This window comes from Capra hircus, chromosome 1 (genome assembly GCF_001704415.2).
Source record: "Capra hircus breed San Clemente chromosome 1, ASM170441v1, whole genome shotgun sequence".
NCBI classification, from domain to species: Eukaryota; Metazoa; Chordata; class Mammalia; order Artiodactyla; family Bovidae; genus Capra; species Capra hircus.
The window spans coordinates 28,115,619-28,134,993 of NC_030808.1; the positions used below are offsets into that span (position 1 = coordinate 28,115,619).

The 19,375-nt window shown below is 38.1% G+C and overlaps 1 protein-coding gene across 1 annotated transcript in view; it reads right to left on the bottom strand.

Moving 5' to 3' along the window:
• The window catches only part of GBE1 (1,4-alpha-glucan branching enzyme 1), a 310,726-nt gene extending 291,639 nt beyond the window's left edge, over window positions 1-19,087 (bottom strand). The window contains exon 1 of the mRNA XM_018054118.1: window positions 18,709-19,087. Within this exon, the coding sequence (XP_017909607.1) occupies window positions 18,709-18,860 (152 nt within the window). The 5' untranslated portion in view covers window positions 18,861-19,087. The remainder of the gene's footprint in view (window positions 1-18,708) is intronic.

Below are 19,375 nucleotides of genomic sequence, written 5' to 3' on the forward strand. Positions count from 1 at the left end.
AAGGCAACATAAAGAAATCAAGTATAAATTATTTTCAGCCTTTCATTCTTTATAAGGATGCCTGCAGATTTCTGATGATGAGGCAACGAGGAAGATGAAAAGAAATGCCTTAGAGTCTTGTCTAAAACATTATTTAAATGAATGCTTAATTGTTGGTATGACAACCACTTGTATTCCTCCTGTCTGGAGTAAGCATTGTATTTATGGTTGATTCTTGTAAGAAAATCTAAAATGCAGTGCGTGCATGCATGCTGAGTCACTTCAGTCGTATACAACTATGTGCGACCCTATGGACTGTAGCCTGCCAGGCTCCTCTGTCCATGGGATTCTCCAGGCAAGAAAACTGAAGTGGGTTGCTATGTCCTCCTCCAGGGGATCTTCCCAACCCAGGGATCGAACCCATGTCTCTTAAGTCTCCTGCATTGGCAGGCTGGTTCTTGACTACTAGCACCACCTGGGAAGCCCCCTAAAATGCAGTAAATGCTCTTAATATTTTTTCCTTCTCAGCTCTTATATGAACCTCACACACATTATTTTTCTCCAAAAAAAGAAATCATTAAAATTACTTCCAGTTGAGAAAAAAAAAAAAAACAGTACAATGATTTCTTCCCATTCTACTCAATAAGTGACTTATATGTGTCTATAACCAGGCCTCTGCTTTAATTCCCAAGAACCCTGGAACATTCAATGGTTCCAATCTTTCCAATTTGAAGATAACAAATTTGGGGAAACCTGTGCTATTTATATTTTACCTTTCCCAGTACTTAAATTTAATGACCCCCCCCCCAAAAAAATCTACTACTTCCTAATTTTAATCATATAGTCCTCATCATTGAAAGTGAGTTCACTATTAAATGATCACAAGTCTGATAGCTTCATTGGGAAATCACAATGAACTTCTATTACATTGCCTAAAAGTGTTGGAAAACACATGCACACCCATACAATTTGTTTAAAATCTAAAAACTTTTTTTTTTTTTTTCTAAAAGAATCCATCACAAACAGAACTAGAAAAAATCTTAGAGAATCATTAAAGACAATGTTTGTGTGGCCCTCAAATTCGCATGTCAAAACCCTAACCCCAATGTGATGGTATCAGGAGGTGGAGTTTTAGGGGATGTGATTAGGTCAGGACTGCGGAGCTCTCATGAATGGGATTACTGTCTTTATAAGAAGAGATTAGAAAGAGCTTGCTTCCTCTTTCCTTCTCTCTCTGCCAGGTGAGGATACAAGGAGAAGACAGACAGCTCTAAACCAGCAAGAGTGACTTGATCTTGGCCTTTCCAGCCTCCAGAACTGTGAGAAATAAATTTCTCCTGTTGAAGCCACCCAATCTATAGTACTCTGTTATAGCAGTCCACACTGACCAAGGCAGCAATTTATCAGCCAAACCTGACTAGTCACTGAATAGAGGTCCAGGCCACTAATTATTCAGCCAGTTATTCTCACACACAGACACATGCACACACACAAACACACACAAGAAAATGCTAAGAAACTGGGATTCAGAAAATTTAAAAAAAAATAGAGCACAGAGCCAACAAAAGTCATGTAGCAACCCAATCTGGCTGTTTATGGCTTATTCTCATTGTTACTAGGTTATAACCGAACCTTAAACAGTAAAGTAAAATAAAACCACAATGGTAAAAATAAATTGCAATTAACTAACAATATATCTATATGAAAACATCGTTTTGATGTCATAAAATATTAAGTGCCTAAAATTTTAATACTATCGTTGTATTTTCTGCCTGAACTTCCCATTAGTGCAAAATCGACTGCTAATAATGTATAATAGTCAGTAGCATTACAAGTTTGAGAAATATTTTGTTCAATAAAACGTTGGATTTTTTTAAGCCCAAGAAAATGTATTCAGACCTGGAATGAATCATGATGTGATCGAGCCTCGGTTGTATTTAAACGTGTAAATTCTGTTCTAAGCTTTTCCACTCCACTTGAGAAAGAGCAACGACAAGATTCCCAAATGCCAACACAGATGGAAGTTGAGAGGAACAGCAATGAATTTTAAAATGCGAACCATAACCCAAAAAAGAAGTATTCTTCCTTTCTCATTTTTAACACTATGCTGACTATCCCCCAAGAGAGGAAAATCCCCATTTTCTCTCATGTTTGTATACAGATATCAGCTCAGTGAATGGGAAAACTTTTATTTCAACTCAGACAAGACATGATATAAAAGCCATTTCTATATACACAAAAATGCACACATATAATATATATGATATATACAAATGTATAATACATATTGATAGCATGGCTAGAGTTCTCATTTTATTTTAACCCTGAATCTCTCTATACATATAATTCCTAGAATGTCTTGAAAGCCTTCATCTTCTTACAAATGTTTCAAAATCTCAGTGCAAGCCATTATCAGCTAATGATGAGAACAATGGCTTTCTCTTATATGCCTCTGTTTACCAGACTTTCCCCATTAAAACCTAAATCCCTCAAGAGAATTTCTTTATTACAGGATTCAGACCCAAAACAGCTTCTTCTCAGCTTAAAATGCTATCATATCTCAAGCCGAAATCAAGCCTAATTCTTGATCATTTGGGAAGGCAATCAGGAAATTTGTTTCATTCACTTTTAGGATACCAAAGAACGTGCTGCCTATTAAGTGAAACTGTTAAGTGAAACTGAATATCTTTTATTTATCAGTAAAACAGTCTCTTATTCTAGCGTGAATACTGTTCAAGGAAATTTTGTGGATGACTTTAAAACTTCAGGTGGAAAGTTAGAATTCTATTTATTAAGAGAAGTCTGGCTTACAATCTAGAAAACTAAAACAGATCTGAAATAAAATTAAAAACAAGGTATGTTGCCCCCTTAGTAATAAAAATGAAATAATAATTGTGTGAGCCACAGCAACATCGACAAATAGAAGGCACAGTTATCTCAGCATCTGCTATGCAGTAAACACACACACAAAAAGACAGTCCCAGCAAATCTATACAGAATGTTACCAGCGAAGGTGAATGAAGCCAGCAAGGATAGAAATTATTAGTGGCCTGGCTGGAAAAGCATGTTGGGCCTGAGGCAAAAGAAGTTTTTTAAATAGCAGAGTGTTCTGAAATAGAAAGCATGTTAAACAGAATTGCCCGAGGACTGTTAGGAAATGAAAAATTACGCTAACTGCATTGGGAACAGCAGCCTGATAAAAGCACAATGCACAATTACAATCTTCTTCACGAGTAGTATTAGACACGAGAAAGGTTAAGCTGTATGTGAGAAAGGTTATGCCCACCACAGGCCACTACATGATAGAAGAATTACTTTCAAACGTTTCTAGGGACCCTCCAACAACTATGGCAATAAATATTTCTATATTTCTAATATTACAGAACAAGCTGGGCTAGACCCCCAGTCAATATCTATTTGCAAAGCACCCCTGGCATGCAAACCTCTACTCTAAGCTCCATGGAAAACACTAAAAGGCAATAATGCGTTCCCTCAACATATTCTTCTCTTCTTAAATTCAAAACACACAGCCAGCATCCCAGGGATGCTCAGTGAGTCAGCAAGTTCTGAGCAGCTACACTGCGGAAAATAGAAGTCTGAGCTAGATGGAAAATAGTATTCCACAGAGAGAATCTGACCGCTCATGAGGGCAGATACACTCATAAACAGGAATGTTTTTAGCTACTATTACAAGGGTCACTATTAAGTATGCAAAGTGAGTAGGTACAAAATGAGAGAAGAAACTATCATCTAGAGGAAATTAAAGCAAGCTGTGAAGAAAGGTGCATAAAACCCAAAACATATATGTGTTCATGCACACAAACACCCACAATATTGTCATTACTGTGAAAAGTGATCAAGGACCAATCCTTCCAACCCTCTTCTCTTCTAAGTAGAGACCAACTCAGGAATAATGCAAGTCATAATGAGTCACTACACATAAGCAAGATTCTCAGGACAAGGAAATTAGGAACAGCTGTTACTTGGGCTGAGTCAAAGTGAGGCTGCATATCCCAAAAGGTCTAGGACAATTAGAGCATAGAGGAGCCACCTGATCTCAGTTACTTCGTCAGGAAAGACTACATTTACCTTGGCCGACCCAGGTTTTTGTTCTGTCGTGTGTGTGTGTGTGTGTGTGTGTGTTGTCTGTCATGGTACGGAAGTAATGCATTTAACATATGAAAACATAACACAAATAAGCAATCACTTAAATGAAAAGGGCAAGGTGGACAAGGCATGCCAAATAATCTGGGGAAAATATGGCTATGTAAACACCCCCAGGGTTTAGTATGTGGCATATCTCCATGTTAACATTTAGGCCACCATCCATTTATCTTTTTTCAAGTATTAAAAAGAAAAAGTTACCAGTCAATAATTTCTGACTCTGAGTCTCAGGCTAAATTAAAATCTCTCCGGGTCTACTTGTTTCTGCTACCATGAACACAGGGCTGATCACATCTTTCTCCCTTCTTAATCTTCCCCTTCAGTGTCTTTTGGGTCATACCAACTCTTATCATAAAAAGCTCCTCTTTGGAATATATAACCTAAGGCTGCACTCTATAATATGGCAGTCACTACCCATATGTGGTTACTGAGTGCTCAAAATATGGTTAGTCCCAATTGAGATGTGCTGTAAATGCAAAAAACACATCACATTCCAAAGACTTAGTATGAAAAACAAATGTGAAATATTTCATCAGTAATTTTTTAATGCTGAAACAGTATATTTTGAATATACTGGGTTAAATAATATATATTATAAAAATTAATTTTATATGTTTCTTTTTACCATTTTAATGTGGTAAATAGAAAATTTAAAATTACATGTATGGTTCATATTATATTTCTATTGGATAGGGCTGATCTAGATGAGACACTTATGGTGGGGTCAGGCAGAGTCATTCAGTGTTCATCTGCATTTGTGCAACCTTCCTGACTGGGTGATACTCATCAAAATGTCCCTCTGACTTATTCAGGAATAGGTGTCCTTAACTTACTTAGGAACTGCCTTAATTGCCTCTAAAAATAGTCCACCATCCCTTCCAAAAGGGGATTATCTGCTACAAAGAAACATACCGTTATGTTATCAAATATGATTTATAAACTATTTTAGAGGCTTCAGTTCTTACACAATGTAGCAATTCTTACACAAGCACATTCTGCAACTGAACCATTTTTGCAAATAAACTTCCACTTAAAAGCAACAAAAATGTGTGAAGTCAAATTATAATTCATTATGCAGTCATCCTTCAGTATCCACACAGGAGTGGTTCCAGGACCAATTTCCCCTACTCCCTACAGATACCTAAACCCACAGATGCTCAAGTCCTTTATATAAAATGGTGTAGCATGTAGTATTTGCATACAACCTATACACATCCTCCTACACATTTTAAGCCATTTCTAGATTACTTACAATACCTAATACAACATAAATACGTAAATAATTGTAAACACAATGTAAATGCTATGTAAATAATTGCCAGCACAAAGCAAGTTCCAAGTTTTGCTTTTTGGAACTTTCTGGAATTTTTTTATTCCCAAATATTTTGAATCATGGTTGGTTGAATCCTCAGATGTGGGACCTACAGACTCTGAGGACCAACTGTAGTTTTAATTTAATATCTTAACTATCATATCCTTTGACTCTTTCCAAACAACGAGTCCCTTAGACTTTGTCCACATTGAAGACTAAGTCCTCTCTTTATAAAGAAATAATTTCAGGTACTTAAGGTAATTCAAGTGAACTCCTTTGTGCTATGTATTCTCCTTTCTTAATAGAACAGGACACGGTTTTGTCTTACAATGCATTTTATGCACAAATATCTTCTATAATTGTGTTTACTTATAATCTCTTCAATTAAGGGTCCCATCAAGTATGAGGTGTGTGCTTAGTCATGTCCAACTCTGCAACCCCATGGACTGTAGCCTGCCAGGCCCCTCTGTCCATGGGGATTCTCCAAGCAAGAATACTGGAGCGGGTTGTGATTTCCTCCTCCAGGGGATCTTCCCTATCCAGGGATCGAAACTGTGTCTTCTGCCACAACCCCTCCACTGCACATGGATACTTTACATCTGAGCCACCAGGGAAGCCCCTCATCAAGTAGGAAGTATATCTTTTATTTGCTCCACTATCACATAGAAAAATGCCTGGGACACAGACGATAGCAAAAATTGGTTTGTTAAATAGAAAATTAAGCCGACAAGCCTATAACTCATATATCCATGTACACCCTGGAAAAATATATGTGGAGAATAATTTTCTTTATGTGATCACCATATCTAATCCTAGAGACCCCTATACAGTGTGAAATTCATGGTAAGATGTAAGAAAAGTAACTTTGATACTAAAATAAAATCACTTTTACTGAAAGTAAGTTAGAAAATCATTATAACCATTGAAATAAAAATCTGATTAACAATACTAGTATGCATGCGTGCGTGCTAAAGTCAATTCAGTCTTGTCCAACTTTGTGCGACCCTATGGACTGCAGCCCTCCAGGCTCCTCTGTCCATGGGATTCTCCAGGCAAGAATACTGGAGTGGGTTGCCATGCCCTCCTCCAGGGGATCCTCCCAACCCAGGAATGGAACGCATGTCTCTTAAGTCTCCTGCATTGGTAGGTGGGTTCTTTACCACTAGCGCCACCTGGGAAGCCCAATACTAGTATATATGGATTAATTATTTTCAAAAACCTAGAATATTTGCTTAAAACTAATTTGGCCCATGATGAAACTCAGTTTTGAACTAAAGATGGGACCACACCTTGCATCACTCCTCAAAATACCATCTGATTAACAGCAGCATCAGCACCATCTGTTCAGTTTAGTCACTCAGTCGTGTCCGACTCTTTGTGACTCCATGAACTGCAGCACGCCAGGCTTCCCTGTCCATCGCCAACTCCTGGAACTTGCTCAAACTCATATCCATCGAGTCAGTGGTGCTCATCCTGTCAGCCCCTTCTCCTCTTGCCTTCAATCTTTCCCAGCAAACAGGATCTTTTCTAATGAGTCAGTTTTCTGCATCAGGTGGCCAAAGTATTGGAGCTTCAGTATGTCTTTCCAATTAGTATTCAAGACCGATTTCCTTTAGGAGTTACTGACTGATTTCCTTGCAGTCCAAGGGACTCAAGAGTCTTCTCCAATACCACAGTTCAAAACCATCAACTGGAAGCTTCTTAAAAGTGTAGAACCTCAGGCTCAGTGCACATAAAATGATGTTTACATGCATTGTAATAAAAATTATCATGACAATGATGATGTCTATTTATTATCTATCAACAGAGTTTTCATAAATCTCTTTTGGATGTTTAGTGCCTCAGACCCATCGTAGCTAGTAATCACTGTAGAATGTACATATTCTCAGAAGTTCCACTTTACTTTTCTGTTAAAGTGGGTAAATTTTTAGCTATCTTATTCATAAATTTTGTAAAATAAATGTACTAACAAACAAGATGTTATGTTTCATCTCATAACATGTAACCAATTTGTTTGGAAATTGACATGCTCAGATTTCTGATTATTAATAGCACAATGAATCCTGATAAATATCAAAATAAATATTAAGACTGAAATAAAACCAAAGGCTAATTTCAGCCAGATAAAAAGCAACTAATCTTGGGAAATATTAATATTAGCATTACCTTTGTTAAGATTTAACAAATTCATTTCTACAAATAAGAGTATAACATAAAATTTTGGAAATTTACCTGTGACTGAAGTCAAGTAAACAGACACATTGAATGAATAAAATATTTTTCAAAGCAATATTTTTAATAATACAGAACTGAAAAATATATGATACTGACAAATGAGTAGGTTCTAAGTAGAAGACATGAAATAAGAAAAACTTTGGAAATTAAAATTAAGATTACAAATCCTATCTGTATAGAGTAATATCTATATGTGTTTGGAATATAAATCAATAGGATAATGCTATAAAATGACAAAAAATATGCAAATTAAAAACCATAAAAATTCTCAAGTAACTACTTGAGGAAAAATTATTATCTTTCACGAATTATTTCTCTCCTGCTTCCTAAAGTTTGAGAGGCTGCCATATGGTAATAACCAAAAGTTAAAACAAGATCTTAGAAATAAGAAAACTGACAGGTTAATTAGTTCTCACTGCTTTTAATAATCCAGAGTATACATAAAAATTGTCATCATTTATATATTTCAGTGAGACCTAACTAAAGGCTATTTTTTTTTTGATCAGGTGGCTCCCCAATATGTCTGTCAGAGTTTAAAGATGAAAGTGATTCCTTAAAAAGGAATTTTTTTTTAAATCCCTTCAAACCTTAAGCAAAAATTAAACTCAAAATGGATCAAATGTAAAATGTAAAACAATAAAACTTCTAACAGAAAACATCAGAGAAAATCTTCAGATCCTAGGGCTAGACAAAGAAATCTTACAGGTGACAACACAAGCACAACCCACACAACAAAACAAAATCAATAAACAGATTTCATCAAAATTGTAAACTTTTATCTGTGAAAGACACTGTTAAGATGAAAAGGCAAAGTTACAGTCTAGGATAAAATACCTCCAAAACAAGTATCTGACAGTGGAATTGTATCTAGAATGTGTAAAGAAGTTTCAAAATTCAAAGGTTAAAAAAAAAGAAAGACCAATCCAGTTAGAAAATGGACTAAAGATGGAAAGAGACATTTCACCAAAAAGGATACACAAATGGCAAATAACACTTTTAAAAGACTTTCAACATAATCAACTATTAGAAAAATGCAAATTAAAACTACACTGGCCTATCACTACAAACATAATATAAAAGCTAATATTTTTAAAAGTGTTATTACCAACTGCTGGGAAGGATGCAATGAACTAGTTCCCTCATACAGTTCTGGTGGGAATACAAAATGATACAGATACCATGACAAATAGCTGGGCAATTTCATACAAACGTAAACCTACATTTTCTATTGTTGTTGTTCAGTTGCTAGGTTACATCCAACTCTACGTGACTCCATGGACTATAGAAGAACTGTCAGGCTCCTCTATCCATGGAATTCTCCAGGCAAGAATACTGGAGTGGGTTGCCATTTCCTTCTCCATTTGCCAAAGGACCCAACAATTATACTCCTACATAGTTCTCCCAAAGAAATAACACCCAAATATAATATATATATCTTAGCTTTACTGCAATATTTTTAATAGCCAAAAACTGGAAATAATCCTAATGTCCTTCAACAGGTAAATGGATTAACTGTGGTAAACCCATTCAACTGAATACTATTCAGTGACAAAAAGAAACAAACTACTGATATATGCAATTTGAATGGATCTCAAAGGCATATTCTGAGTGGAAAAAAAAAGTCAATTTCAAATATCATGTATTCTATGATTTAATTCATACAACATTCAAAAAATGAAAAATATTAGAGAGAGATAAAACAGATTAGTAATTGCCAGAGTTTAGGGATGGAGGGAGTGGGAGTAGTTTAACTATAAATGAATGTAGAGCTCCTTTGTGGGGATGGAATGGTTCTGTATCTTCACTGTAGTGCCAGTTATATGAATGTATACTTGTGATAAAACTACACAGAAGTATATGTAAAGACTGTTGAAAACTAAATAAGGTCTGCAGATTGTATCAACATCAATTTCCTGGTTTTGAAACTGCAATACAGTTAAGCAACATATTACCACTGGGGCAAGCTTGGCTATTAGGACAGGAACCTGCTCTGTACAATTTTTGCAATTTCCTGTGGTCTATAATTATTTTGACATAATTTTTAAATCCAGTCTAACACAATTCACACTGTATTTTTTACTGTCCTCTAACTCTAAAGTTACCTTAAACCTACTATAACCAACTTCAGTTTTGATAGCATTCTTATTTCTCTGTATTTCCTGCTTATGTGTTGTAGTTCTGAGTAGAGGTTTCCTTAATACTATATGGATAGCACACAGTTTTCAATAAGGGCATTTTAGGAAAGTGAAGCAAAAAGGGACTCATTCACTTCACCCACTCCTATCACTAGCAAGCACAATTTACACAACTAAAAGAGCACTGCCAACTGAAATGGTCATACATGTAAACAAAAGCACAAATAAGCAAACAAAAATATCAAGGGTTATTAATGCTGAAAAATAAGAACTAGAGAAGGAAAAAAGCTTGGAAATGACAAACATGAAATTGGTTGTGAATCTCTAGAATCCTGGAAAGATCACCAATCCTCTTGAGAAAAGACTGTAAAACAATGAAAAAGCAATGGTAACTCACACATTAGTTACTCCTGACCTCCAAATAGCAGTATAAAATAATCATGGGTAAAAGACCTATAACCTCTTAGAAAAAAAACTAATATGACCCCACACATATTACTGATCTATTCTGATATCAAAGAGGAATCATTATGCTGTCTTCACTGTCTAAGACAAAAAAGGAGAATCCCATTCTTCCACAAATTGCTCATTATTGTCAAAGAGGAAACACTGAACATGCCGATGATGATAAAACCTGTATGTATATATCAAGTCTGTATCAGGTATGTTCTGAAGAACAAAGCATACGCATCTTAAGCTTTTAGAAGAATAGTGTGAAAGCCCATAAACTTGTATGTAGTTAGGTAACAAAAGACAATTCATAGTTTGAAGACTGAGCATTAACTAACTTATCATCTTTATAGTTCTTTTCTTCCTTTTAGGTCCACAAATACAATATTCTTCAAATAACTTAAAAATAAAGCAGATCATTTTTGAGTGAGCCCAAGAGAACTTGGAAAAATTGTTAGTAATTGACAAACTTATTTCCTCTCAAAACATCCTCATATTTTTAAGAGTAAAATACCTACGAAATTTAAGAGAGAAGACAGCGGTGCTCCCCAAATCACTGTGCCAGGTGACAGAGGTGAAACAAATAGGTTCATCTCAGACTAAGGCAAGCACAAAGGTCTGTACATGTTCCAGGAGAAGAATCTGGAAAAATACAGATAGGGTAGAGCAAAGTGAAAGCCAAGCCCCAGAGGCTGGTGATTCTGAGGAATTTGGCTATAGACTTCTCTCCAAAGCAGAAATGCCTGGATTCTGCTCAGAAAGATTTGTACACAGATATGATATGGGGGAACTATAGCACGATCTCACTGGGACATTTCATGTTTAGCCAGATATGGTCTCCTCACTAGAGCAAAGGAAAGAGCTGAGGGAAGTTGTGATAGATGAGGTCAAAGGCATTTCTCAGGAGAATATGTATGCAATGGAAAGCCCATTGATTATGCAGGCTCACATTCAGCTAAGGATGGTCATGACATGGGACAGCTCTAGTTAATAAGTTGCAAACTCAAAGAATGAGATGGAGTTTACAGGTAAACTAACACATCCTTGGCTAAAATGGACATAGTGAGTTGGTTTGTATTCCTGCTAGGAAGATAGGTATGGTCTCAAGATACGCCCAGCCATCTTCTAAGAGTAAAAATAAAAACCATATGCTAAAGATAGTAGAGCTGAAAGATTAATAACAAATCAATGCTCAGAACCAAATCACTTACCTTCACTTTCTTTGTGAGAAATATAAACCTCTATGTCCATAAGTCACAGTTTGTAGGATTTTCTGTTCTTTGAGGGCATGTTTGATTTCTGTTACATATACCTAAATACGTAACTGATTTGATCACATTCAGTAATAGGGAATGTACTTGTATTATGCAGTTATTCATAATGAAATACTACCTGTGACTAGTTGCTTATCATTTATGAAAATAAAAATAAATTACATTGATGATATTGAGTAACATATGATTTTATTAGTAAAAAAATATTTCTCACTTGCTAAATATTTGGAAAACTTCAAGGTTACATATATAAGAAATATATATGCAGACTTGGTTTCTGATTATCACATTTTGGATTATCACCTAGAGGATATACCCAGAAACCATCTAATGACAATTTATTCCTCAATGGATCTACTAACACACACATGAATATTTCATTCCTTTGTTTTATGTATCATACCACAAATTCAAACATACTGAAAATAACTGAAATCATCAGATAAAAAAAGAGAGGATAAAATAAACAAGGTAACACATGGGATTTAAATTTTTTCTTATTAATAGATTATAAGTTCAGACTCCACTAGATTATTCTCTTATTTGCAGAATTTTAAGCTGCTATTATATATATTTTCCTACTTATTTTCAAAGTTGTTTCTGCTATTAGTAAACTCGGTATGACCATTCCTCCAAGCGTCCAGAGTTCAGGAGGAAGAAATTCCCTGCAGCTGACTGATGCCCAAGAATATGAACACTGAGCAGTCACATGAAAGAAGACAAAAAACAGAAAAGGAAGATCAAGAGAAGAGTGACTTTAGGTTTCTACAGTCAAGCATTTACCTCACTCAATAAAGGGAGCTTTGTGCTCATTATATCCCAGCACTCTTCTTGCCTTCAGCTTGTAGTAAACTGGCAATTGCTTTATGATTTTGTCTCCAAGTTAGGGATCAAAGTTTAAACATACTCTTTTCTTTCTCCATTAGATGATGATTAAAACTACCACCTCCTCACCTCATTCACACAATTGCACTGTTGGTAAAGAGAAGGTAAAGATGCTGTTAAGCAGCAAAGAGCTGTGGGGAATTTCTGGTCAGGTTTTTCATCTGATGGTTAATTTCAGGACATAGGATTAAAGAAGCTTATTTTTACATATATTCCTCGTCCTCAAGACACCCCTATGAGGTGGGAGCAATTCATATTTTTCTGAGAGAGAAACTAAGGTTCACAGAGCTTGACTAATTTGCCCTTGAGTTTGAAGCTATTTAGCATTCATGACAGCTAAAATTCCAACTTCATTTTGCTCTTGCACTTTGCAACATGGACACTCTGCCATATGTTCATTTTTTTTTTCCATATTCCATGTGAAGAAACTAAATTTAGGATCTAAGTTATTATGATCTTTTAACCAATAGAAATCACTACATTAGGATAGTCACTATAACTTAATGCCATTTGCACAATAAATTAGTGAATGTAAATTGTATACCATACGTCTAATGTGGATTGTTGCCTTCTTTCGATATACTGGGCTCCTGTTACCCTAAACACAAATCAGAATAGGGTTGATTTTGGATTTAAGATCAAAAAAACCTGGACTCAAAACAGTAGTGAGCCTCTACTGATAAGTGGACATCAATACAAAAAGAGAATCTACTCTTCAGTGAAATAATAAAGTCACTTTAGAATGAAAGCCACCTGATAGCAGCAGTTCTTTCCAATGAAAACACTCATGTTTTCCTTTAATATCTCTATATGCATAATTCAAGTGGAGCACATGCTTTTAAAATACAAGCAGCATGATATGCTTATCAATCTAAAACAATAGCACATTTCACAGGGTCTGTGTTATTATCTCAATGATTAACTGGGGTCAGCTTGGTGGGAACCGAACTGAATCCTCTGACATGTTATCACTAAGTTGTTTCTCAAGAGATGGTGCAGCAGGCTTTAGTTTAGAGCCTAAACTAGACCAAATGCTCCATGGAGTCATTTTAAGGCACTTTGAAAATGAGAAGAGGTCAGAGCCTCTTGCCCTATCGCTATATAGAATTCCGGAGTGACTCTGGAGTTGGTACAGATCTTCCTGCAAAGAACAAAGGAATCTATCAGTACAGAAGAGCAGGCCAGGTACAACTGGTAATTTTTTGATTCTTTTTTGCCTTCTAGAATATGGACATCCACAACTTGGCTAGACATCGAGAGAAAAGTGCACCATTCAGCTACAATATAAAATTCCTGCACTGTGAGAATCAATTTTTGGTGTGGCTGCTGATATACAAACTCTAATCTACATTCTAATTCTGATTAGACACCAGTGTTTAAGTTATTTTTATTTTTAACAAAATAGGGATGTTCACTGTAATTGTGATACTTAACACAGTTGGGCTCACAAAAACCTCTTCCCATTCTTGAGCATGCAATTTGACCTGAGGCTCTCTTTAAACTGAATATTCCTTCAGTGATTAAACCCATAGTCTCTGTGGAGTATGGAAATATCTAATTAATAACAAATTTCTTTATTTTCTCTGGTTATTTTTAGCTTTTTACTTGAACATACATTCCTTTACCCTAGACACACAACTCCTGGTAACTACCCCCTTCTTTTCTGACCATCCATCCTAGCTAATCTTTCTAGCTTAAAGTGAGCTGACCTGAGACTTACTGGTGTAGAAAAGAGAAAAACAAATGCAGAAGACATTCATTCATTCATTCAAATACTATACTGTTTCCTACAAGCCATTTTTACAGCCTGAGAATATAACAGCGAGTCAAGAATACGGACAACATACCCATCCGTAGGAGCAAATAATGTAGTGGGAGACACAAAAGAGCAAAAACACAACTGGATTACAGCGGATGATCATCCTTACAATGCAGGTTTCCAAGGTGGTAGGTAAGAGGTGGGAAGAAGGTTTGAGGATGAGAAGAGGTCAGGAGAGGCGTGTAATTCATCTCTAGCCTGTGTCGTCAAGCACGTCCAGGCACTAACAAGACAGAGGCAAAGTATGCAGCAAGCAGAAGAAATAAACTACTAGAGCCATAGCCAGACCCACGGCTAGACCAAAACATGGTCTCGTGTCCAGGACAGAACAAAGTTCCGGAAAACTTCAAAGTGATCTTCTTTAAACATTTGGTAACGATCTATTCAAGTTATTCTAGTGATATTTTGGTGTCCCTTATAGAATAGTTTGCAGACATCCCAGCTGCCTGTTTACATTGAGCCCCATTCTGATTAGATGGTACAGAGTGAGAAGGAGGGTACATGGATGCTAAAAAAGTCAACAGAGACCAGATAATAGTCTTCTAGGTTATGAGAAACAGACCACACTATACTGTAAGAGCCATGGAACTGTTGAGAAGATTTTAAAAGAGAGAACAACTGTGAGCTGTTTTTATAAACCAGCTTAGAGATACTAGCAACTTGAGTATGAGGATAGCAGTAGGAATACAGTGCCACATATACTTGAAAGTAACTAGGAGCTACTGTTGATTAGACTTGGAGACAAAAAGGAAAAGGGGAGAGGACTAATTAATACCACACATGGAGATAGGGTATAAAAGGATAATCAGGCTTGGGATGAAAAACCCTAAGATCAGTTTTATACACACTGAGTATTACACTTAGAGTACATCAAAATGCAGACACTGAGAGTAAGACCAGAAGACTAAGACCAGGGGAGATTTAGGGTGAAAACAGATATGGGCAGCCTCTGTACACAGATGGAATTCTTGGGATGGATGAGAATGCCTAGGGAAAGTATGCATCATATAATAGAAATACACAAAGGAATGAAACAAAGAGCCCTGAGAATCTCTTATATTAATAATCTGAAAGAGGCTAAGGAGAAACCACTAGAGATAATAGAAGAAGAGCAAAAGCTATAGTATCATGGCTTCAAGGCTCTAATAAGTGGTCCAAAATGTCCAATACTAGAGATAAAGAAATATGTGCTAAATTACCAAGAAGTCTTTTTTTATGAACTTGTTGAAACAGTTTTAGTAAAGAAAGATTAATTCCAGCTACAGCGAGTCATGAGAACAACTCATCACTGGGCCAGATCTCAGGTTCTTCATGTGTAAAACAGGAAAGACAAAAACGCACCCACTCTTCCTACCTTGTAGTTCTGTTCTAAGGATTCAATACTATAATATATATAAAAGTTACTATCTAAACTTAAACAGAGGATATAGACAAGTATTACTGCAACTAGGTTGTTCATCCTGCAGTTCATAAATGTGTTTTCTGTTCCACCCACACGGATGAGAAGTCACATTTGACTTAGACTGGCCAATATATGAATCAGCCAAAGTAGCTGAGTGCTAGGGAAAAGCTGTAAGAAAACAGTGCATAGTTCAACATGTTCTCTGTTCCTTGCCACTGACACTGTAGAAACATGTTTCAAAATGAAGGCTTCATCAGCCTAGATCCTTAAATGACTGCCATGAGGAGAGCCTGACTCATGCTGGCATGTAACACGGGAACAATTAAACATTGTTTTAAAGCACTAAGATGTTTGAATTATGATACAGCAACTAACCGCCATATAAATAACAGGAAAAAAAAAAAAAAAAGGCAGAAAGCCAAAAGGAAAATCCTATCTTAGAAGGTAATCAATGAGACATCATACAGCCTATCACAGAAAATAATGTCTAATTTTTATTTTATGGTACAGAGTACTTCACTAATCATCACACTTGATTTAAAATTCTTATAGTTACAGAAAAGGTAAGCAAGAACAAATGTATACTGAGGACTTTCTAATGAAGACACGGCCATTGGGGAATAAGACAGTCCATCAGTGAGAAACTGCCTCCACCATCATTGTTATACTGGTGTTATTTCCACTCTAAATTTTCTTTACTGCTTAGTAAGCAAACTTTGCACCTATGTTTGGTTGTATATTTGTGTTAGGCCAAAGATACACTGCCTGAGTGGATGATTAGAAATGAACAAAAAATAGGAATAGTAACCAGGACCAAACTTTATAAAGGAGAAATTATTTATTCTTCAAATGCTAAAAGTTAAAGTTACTGCTGCCAAACATTAAATTACTATTTGATATGCCTAAATGGAACATGTGTGCTGGAAAATGGCAATTACTCAGAACCAAGGCCAGAAGTAGAATTCAGGTCAGAGTGAGGCACAAGGACCCATTGGACCAGCTTTTTCATCAAGAACACTGGACTGCCCCCACGTCTTTATTCTGGCCTTTGTCCCTCTCATTAGTTCTGACAAACCATGAAAGCAGATCAAAACTGCTTCAATCCCAATGGAGTTGAAGTGAAAGAACATTAAAGAAACACTTAGGGATGTTTATCTACGTGTTGTTTTTTTTTTTTTTAAACAGAGAGAGAAAGAAACATAGACCAAACATTTCCATATCTCTTCTTTTAGAAATGTCTTATGTGTCATTTTACAAAGCATTTAAGAAAATTAGCATCATTATTAATAAGAGCATTAAAAAAATCTGACCATCATCTTTTGCTCTAAAATTTTTTGACTATTTCTAAATCATATCTAATCTTAAACAACGATAATTACATACTCGATTTCTCTGAAAGCACTACTGCAAAAACTGAAGGCAATTCACAAGGTTGTTCCCCAAATGGCTTATATTAAGGCCCAACATCTGATTAACTGAGCAACAACTCAAGGTGACTCCTTTGAGTCTCAGGGCATTAGGGCCTTCCCAGGTGGCGCTAGTGTTAAAGAGCCCGCCTGCCAATGAAGGAGACATAGGACACATAGGTTCCATCACTGGGTCAGGAATATCCCCTGGAGGAGGGCAAGGCAACCCACTCCAGTATTGTTACCTGGAGAGTTCCATGGACAGAGAAGTGTGGCAGGCTACAGTCCACAGGGTCGCACAGAGTCAGACACTATTGAAGCGATTTAGCAGGCACCCATGCATTAGGCTGTACAAGCTCTGGAATAAAGTGTTGTATTCAACTCTGTGTCCCTTACTTTTTGTTCCTAAGAAAGTGAAATTGCTCTGTCCTGTCCGATTCTTTTGATCTCACGGACTGCAGACCGCCAGGCTCCTTCATCAATGGGCTTTTCCAGGCAAGAATACTGGAGTTGGTTGCCATTTCCTGCTCCAGGGGATCGTCCCAACCCAGGGATGGATCCTGGGTCTCCCACATTCCAGGCAGACTCCTTACCGCCTTAGCCTAAGGGGCCCTGAGTTGCTGAATAAGTGACAGTGCCAGGTCATCAACCTAAGACTTTCTTTTCCAAACACCAATCAATTGTGTTTCATTACCCCCAATGCTGCTTCTTGCTACCAACTACTATTAAGAAAGTATTCTACTTAAACATATGACTAGGTATACTCTGTTGCCATGGTAGTTTTGAAGTGCCTCTGCTAAAAGGGCAGAAACCATTAAATCACAATGTGCTTATCTCACAAATATAGCTACTATAACAACTATTTTAGTCTTAAAAATTATACCTTTTAAGTTGAGCTGACTACTGGAAGTATTATCTTACCAACTTTAAAATAAGAGGAGATAAGCTAAAAGTATACTAAATCGGCATCTAGAAGTTTGGCTTTCCTTGACGTTCTCCCATCTTCAGGATGACAATGCCAAACACGAATTAAGGGGGTTAAAAAAACGGCGGCGACCAAGATGACCAAGATACATTTAATCTTCTCTGAGAGGAGCAATATTAACAACGGGGTGGGGTGGGGGGAGTGGGCTGCCTGAAAGAATCCTATTGGATGTAAAGTCACAATATTGGCTATTAAATAAACGAGAAAGTTTTTAAAGCGCAGTTATACAGGCCGGGTGTTTACACGCTAATTCACAGGACCACCCTGTTGCACTGAAGAATCATTAAACCTGCAGTGCCACGTTTAATTAAACGCGCGGGCTGGCAGCCAAAGCACACATCCAGCAGCGCAAAACCGCCGATTCGAAAGGAAGAGACAGGGATGAGTAAAGTTTATTCAGCGCTTCTGCTTCTAGGCCGGCGGTAAGAGTTGTCAACCCACGACTCCGGAAGCTGCTGAACCCAATTACTGGACTCAACCCGTCGCCCACGCTCAGAAGCTGCAACCCACCAAGGTGTGGGGCGGGGCCGGCGGGGGCGGAGCCGACGAGGGGCGGGGCCCGCACGGGAGCCCAGACGACCGGCTTCCTGGTTCAGAGGCGTGGCGGGGGGTGGGGGGGGTCATGGGGGGATGGGGGAGAGCTCCAAGTTCGGGGGCGGTACCTGCGCTGGAAGTCCGGAGCGTAGGGCTTCAGGTACGGGTCTGTCTCTAGAAGGCGGGCTAGTTCGGGCACGTCCGCCAGAGCGGCGGCTAGCGCCTCCTCAGAGCGTTCGGTCCCAGCCGCCTCAGCCGGGGGACCTGCCGGAGCCGCCATCTTCCGCCGCAGCCCGAGTAGCCGAGACCCGAGAGGGTCGAGTGGAGCCGGAGCGGCCGCGGGAGCTTTAGCCAGGAAGAAAGCGGCGAGAGAGGAGCCAGAGGACGCCCGGGCGAGCCGAGGCGAACTGTGGAAGCCCAGGGCCCTTTATAGCCGCATGGGACGGCCTCCTGTCCCCCGTCTCCCCCCGCCGGCGGGGAGGAGCGGGGCCGGAGTGATCCCCAGACGCACGTCCCGCGAGGGGAGGAGACGCCCAGACAGGCCCCTCCGCCTACTCACGCGGCTCCCACCTGGAGGCCGTGGAGACCTGCCCTCTTCCTCCCTCAGCGGCTCCGCCGGGGGTCCTGGCAGACCTTGACCCACCCTGACCTCATTCTTAGCTCCGCAGGAGCACAGCACCCCCGCCTCCCGCCCCTCTGCTTTTCTTTTTTCAACAACTCTCACAGGCAGCCTACCTTCCAGATGAATGTATGGGTTTGGGAAGGAACTTTTTCTCTTGAGAGTTTTTTATTGTT